This window comes from Xiphophorus maculatus, chromosome 11, assembly GCF_002775205.1.
Source record: "Xiphophorus maculatus strain JP 163 A chromosome 11, X_maculatus-5.0-male, whole genome shotgun sequence".
Lineage (NCBI taxonomy): Eukaryota > Metazoa > Chordata > Actinopteri > Cyprinodontiformes > Poeciliidae > Xiphophorus > Xiphophorus maculatus.
The window spans coordinates 28,485,858-28,491,441 of NC_036453.1; the positions used below are offsets into that span (position 1 = coordinate 28,485,858).

Sequence of the window (5,584 nt, forward strand, 5' to 3'; positions counted from 1 at the left end):
GCCGAGAACAGTTATCATCTGCACCGTTTGCTCGTTTTTGTGTTGAACAGACTGCCTCCTGTGGTCACAGTACTTTGTCAATGTTTACGATATGTTCCCATCGTTTCGCAATATTTAGCTTTAGATACCTTTACTCCACTTAGTAAAAGTAAAAATACGGTTTCATATGCGATATACTTAAAGCTGAAATTAGTTTTAAGTCACTCATGTGATTCAAAGTCAGAACAATAACTTTTAAATCATCTTACCAGGAATAGTTATAATTTAGTCAGTTGGTTAGTTATTTACTAATTACTGAATAGTTATGATTGGGCCAGATATAAAATAGAACAACTTTGAATTATTTGAATATAGTGTTAAAAATGAATAGTGCAAAACTCAGACATTAATGTCACTATTTGGTGTGTGTTACCAAATGATAGGTTTTTGCAAATAAATACTGCCAGTTTATGTACAAAAAAGCAGGTGGACGTTTGCAAACGTGTGCCAGATTCACTAAGAGAATCTAAGATCATTTCACAATAATACCGTTGTACCTAAAATTATTCAAAAAACGCTGCAAGTTAAGTTTACTGGCAAAATTCAAAACACATCACACAAAAACAGTTTAAATATTTGAAAAAAACTAAAGTGGTAAGGAGCTTAACAAACTTCAACACCAGACAGATCCTGCGATGAAGGTGATAGCAAGGAGGCTTTGGATCTTCTAAGACTTTGAACTGGTTACAAAAGAAAAAACGTACAAATTTGGTCAGAAATTATAAGATTTTAATTCCTGCAAAGACTTTTTTTTTTTGCCATAGATTGTTAATTTTAATATGCCATTGTTGCTAAAATGTAAATAAAACATTTTTCAGAACAAAATACCAGTGGAGACATGAAAAAAAAGCTAGTCAGCAGTTATAAGAAGTGTTTGACTGCTTTATATGAAAATATTCTCCAATAATAATTAAGCAGGGTAAAAATTATTTTTGAAATGTCATTTTATTTTATTTCTAAAATGTAATTAATAAACAGATTTTTTCCCCAAAAAACATTTCTTGTCTTTTTAAAATTTCGTTTTAATGTTTTTTGAAAGATGCTGGTCTGATTTCCTATTAGAAACACATTTCTTGGTTGAATAAAATGCATTTTAAATCTAAATCTGAAAGGGATCTGACTAATTCTGGACTCCAACTCAATCTTTTCTTTTATGGTAAACTGACTATATTTGCACTGTATCATATTAATCATTTCCGATGAATGGACATTAAAATTGAATTGCGTTGTTGGTATAAATTTAAATGACGTGGACTGAATCAAACTGAACCAAACTGAATCCCATATAACTTCTTTTGAAATGTTTGTAAAACTCCTTTATGTGACTAAACTAAATTGGCAGTATGAAAAACATTTGATTATCATCAGCCTCGTGTGGTTTTGCATTTTGAAACAAATGCTTTTGTTTAATTCATGGTTAGCGTGTCCACCCTGCACATCTATTTCATGTCAACTCAAACCAGTTTTCAACAATACAATGTTTTTATGAAGCCACAATAATGTGTTAGTTCCCCACAGGTAAATCCACCCAAGAACAAATGTAAAATGTGTCAAAAATTATTCCAAACTAACAATTGCACAAAGTAATAAGTCAATAGTAAGATTGATTGGTGTAGTGCAACATTTTATTATGTTCTTTCCAAAGCTGACCTAATTGAGCAGCTACTTTTCCGTTAGAAGCATAAGCCTATGAACTGCTTTTGAGTGGCTTCACAATGACAGAGCTGCCAGTGAAGCGTGTGGGGAAGAAGTCATTTAAGAAGCTGTTCTTCAGTCTGTGCTGGAAGTGGACGAACCTCACACCGGGTCCGTAGCTGGAGAACACGTGAGACACCTGCAGGCCAAAACAGGCAGTGAAAAATCCAGCCACAGGCGAATCAATGTAGAAATTGGAATGGACTAGAAAAAAGTTTAAAAAAATAAATAAATTGTACCTCCTTCCAGTTGTGGGAGTAAACACTCAGGTTCTCTGTGGGCTTAGCTGTGTGCTCTGAGATGACTGTTGTTTTGTCTGCAGCCAGCAGCTTTACATGCAGCTGGTAGATGTAGTCGTGCACCTGACTTTCCTCATACCTGATGACATGACACACATGACTCACAAGATGCACGACACCAATTATTAGTAAACCACTCTGTACACCTAATTAGGAGACTGGTTGTTGGTTTAATTAAAAGGGATCAATAAAGTATATTCTATAAATATTATTTTTAGAGTTGGGGTGGAGGTGAGTGCTCAGTGACCTACCAATCTTGAATGACTATTTCAGGCTGAAACTTATCCAGCAGCTCATCCCACAGTCCCTCTGCCTTCAGGTCCACAACCTGCTCCAAGGTGAACCAGCTGAGGGCAAGTGAAAAACGGCACAGCAGTGAATTCTGTGTACTGCTGTTTTTATTTTTTTTGTAGCTAATCCCACAGCTTAGTTTTAATAGTAGTGTGTATAGTATATTTAAAGATAATCCTTGTTAGTGTTCAGCAAAACCCACCTGTACTGCGGCAACGCACAGACCACAACGCCCTCTGGGATGCCGCTGGTGTCGTAAGGCAGGACCTCTGTGTTCGTGGTCCAGCCAGCAAAGTCACCTGAGATTTACAAAGATTAGTTTGCCGAAATTTACTGTTTTTTTGTTTGTTTGTTTTTTTTTTACAAAAAGAGGTTGATTAGCTCTGTCTCTCACCTTCGGGCTGAAAGCGGGGAGGTCCATGTGGAGGCACATCTGGGTACTCACGCTCAGGCGGAGGGGTGTCCTTACTAAACCCTGTAGGAAGAGGCAATGCACCGCTATGACCTCTGGAACCCCAATGAAAGAACCACAACACAAAACCAATGGTCCTATTCTTCTGGATAGGATTATTGGGTGTGTACAAATGTTAGGCATTAGTCAGGATCATCGATGAGGCAAGCTTTAAGACACACCTCAGCTTTGAAATGAGGAAGTTGCTAAGTTTCCAGCCCTTCGAACAAAATATTTTATTCACCGCAGTCACGCCTTATCCTTGTGTTACCACATTGTTTCTACAGGATTGTATGAATGCACCATTACAACCCCGAGCCTCAAATCATAGTGTTTACATTTCATCTGTGCTTTTAAAAAAGTCTGGAATGAAACTTTCAGAAATCTAATAGAATAATGTAACTCAAGACTGTTTTCTATCCCCACCTGGATACTAACTTGTTTTTTCCCCTTCATATTTTCTGAGAAAGTGGTTATCAGTGTGACCTGAGATCATAAAGAGCAGGAAAAGTTTATAGAGCTGAAATCTCAGAGAGTGAAACGGGCTTTGAAACTGAGAGAGATTTTACTCTGGACTGCTCCCTTCCCGGGAGGGAAGGATGTGTCACATCTGACCCAACAGGAAACTCCGACCCAACTTCGCATCTGTTACTTTGAAGAACTTTTCCTTCTGGTAGCTTTACGCCTTCTGATTCGGCCTGAATCTGTAAAACAGCTTCGGAACCAGCCCAGTAGCCTGCTGTGAATCATGACAGGACAGGACAGAAACTTGAGTGTGACAGTGACATGGTACCGATAGGAGCCGGGTTCTTCAGCAGGTTCCGTCCCAGCGGCTTGGCTTCATACACGGACTTCCAGTCCACAGCGTCGGGCATCGGGGCGCCCTGGAGACCCCACTGCGCCTCGCATTTCTGCTTCCACTCTGCGGCAGACATCGCGCGTGACAGGATCGCGCGTGACAAGCTCCGTGTAGTCTCGCGCTGCTCTGAGAGAAGCAGGAAGCGTAGTGTTGGTGCATCGGCAGCCCCACCCTGCTGTAGCAATGTAAACAGAGGACTCCCTCCGCCCTGCCGCCCCTTAAAGTCACAGCAGCGTAGACAGAGGAGAACCCAAAATACAAATCCGAACTAACTAGAGATGGAACTGCCGAGTCTTAAAGGGGAACCGAATCTTAAGGATGCGTTCACTTTAAAGAGCCGCTCAAAAGAGCTGTTCATTTGTGAAAATGTACACATTTCTAAGAACTAATATAGTTTTAAAAATAATTTAGAAAAACGTGTTTTTTATCAGTGAAATTCACAAAGAAATAGAATCACTGAAGTCAAATTAATATTCAAAAGGAGCAAAATAGAACCACTGTATATTCTTGCAACACATCTATAAACACAAACATAAGTCGAGCTACTCTCACTGGATATTTACCTGTTTTATTACTTGTCAACGCAAATAGCGATTCAGCCAATCACATTGCCGGATTCCCATGTACAGGAGGAATTGCTGAAGTTCAAACTGAGCATCGGAAAAGGGATGGCATTGACTTTAAGCCTATTGTTGGTGCCAGATGAGAAGGTCTGAATATCTCAGAAGCTGTAGATCTACCTTACTGGACACAGTTGTCCAAAAATAAAAGAAAAAAACATCAGCTTAAAAGAACAAGCTATAAATGAATCACTTGAACTCACTGAACCATTACAAAGAGACTCGGGATGGAGCAATTGGTCATACACCTGAAAAGAATCCAGTTGGAGTATATTATTAAAATGTCTATGATATTTCAGTGCTACTGGCTCTCTCTTTACTCACCTTTACTGCATCCAGAACCTTTGCCCCCACAGTATCACTCCAGGGTTGTAAGAGTCCTGAGAAAAACCTTTGGCCCATGTTGATTTTCTCAATGTGGACTGTTGAGTTGTAAGTAATACAGTTATCAGCAAAAATGAAGTTCTTCTCAGAATTAAGATAGTGGTGACAGAGTTAGACTCATGTGTGTACAGGGTCATAAGGGGCAAGAAGGTTTGTAGAGATATTTTGTGACTTACAATCCATTTTGAACTCATTTTGATCTGGAGGAACAGAACATAACACATGGCTTTAAAAGTTTTTTTAAAAAAAGGTTAGGAAAATCAGTAGGAGAAATATGAACATTTGATCGAGTCAAATAGTAAGAACGTTACTCCTCTTTGTTTCTGACAAGGCTGGAATAGAGACCTGCTTGTTGCAGTGTGCTGCAGACCACTAGATGGAGACATTTGTATAGCATTGCAGAAGGTGACTGCCCACCATCTGCCACTCAGGAAGTTTCCATAATCTGTGACACAATGAAACGGCGTCTCTCCTAATAGGCTGGGAAATAGAACCAGACAGTTAACTAAACTTAACCCAAAAAGTAAGGAAGTTTGTGTTTGGCTGATTATTTCTTTGTTGCGATATTTCCTGGTAATTAACCTAAAACGGTTGGGAGATCATTTTCTTTCCCCTCAAATGGTGAAACGTTTGTAAGAATGTTTTGTAAGAAACATACATTTGAGGGCTGAGCATCAGTGTTGAGTATGTGGCAATGCCAAACCTTTTTGTAAATTGTATTTGAACAAGCAGACTGTTGCAACTACATTAATTGTTTTTATTCTTAATTTATTGTGAGATCCACAGGGAATGGTGAATGTCATTGTTAAAGGCATAAAACAATATCAGCTAACTGAACATATTTCCTCAGGCCTTGACTTAGACGGATACTCTGGGTTTTCATGTTTCTCAATGACACCCACTTCAAATACCCAAGCTTGCGTCTTTTTATGCAACTTCTTCTTTT

At 38.9% G+C, this 5,584-nt stretch overlaps 1 protein-coding gene across 1 annotated transcript; it reads right to left on the bottom strand.

The window, feature by feature from the left end:
- Positions 1–1,642: 1,642 nt before the first annotated feature.
- nccrp1 (non-specific cytotoxic cell receptor protein 1 homolog (zebrafish)) lies at positions 1,643–3,782 on the bottom strand. The gene is made up of 6 exons (XM_005807074.3): positions 3,569–3,782; positions 2,719–2,799; positions 2,527–2,623; positions 2,285–2,380; positions 1,974–2,112; positions 1,643–1,873 (listed from the first exon to the last, which is right to left on the bottom strand). The coding sequence occupies exons 1-6, from the start codon at positions 3,708–3,710 to the stop codon at positions 1,727–1,729; spliced, it is 702 nt and encodes a 233-aa protein (XP_005807131.1). The 5' UTR covers positions 3,711–3,782; the 3' UTR covers positions 1,643–1,726.
- Between the last annotated feature and the right edge of the window lie 1,802 nt (positions 3,783–5,584).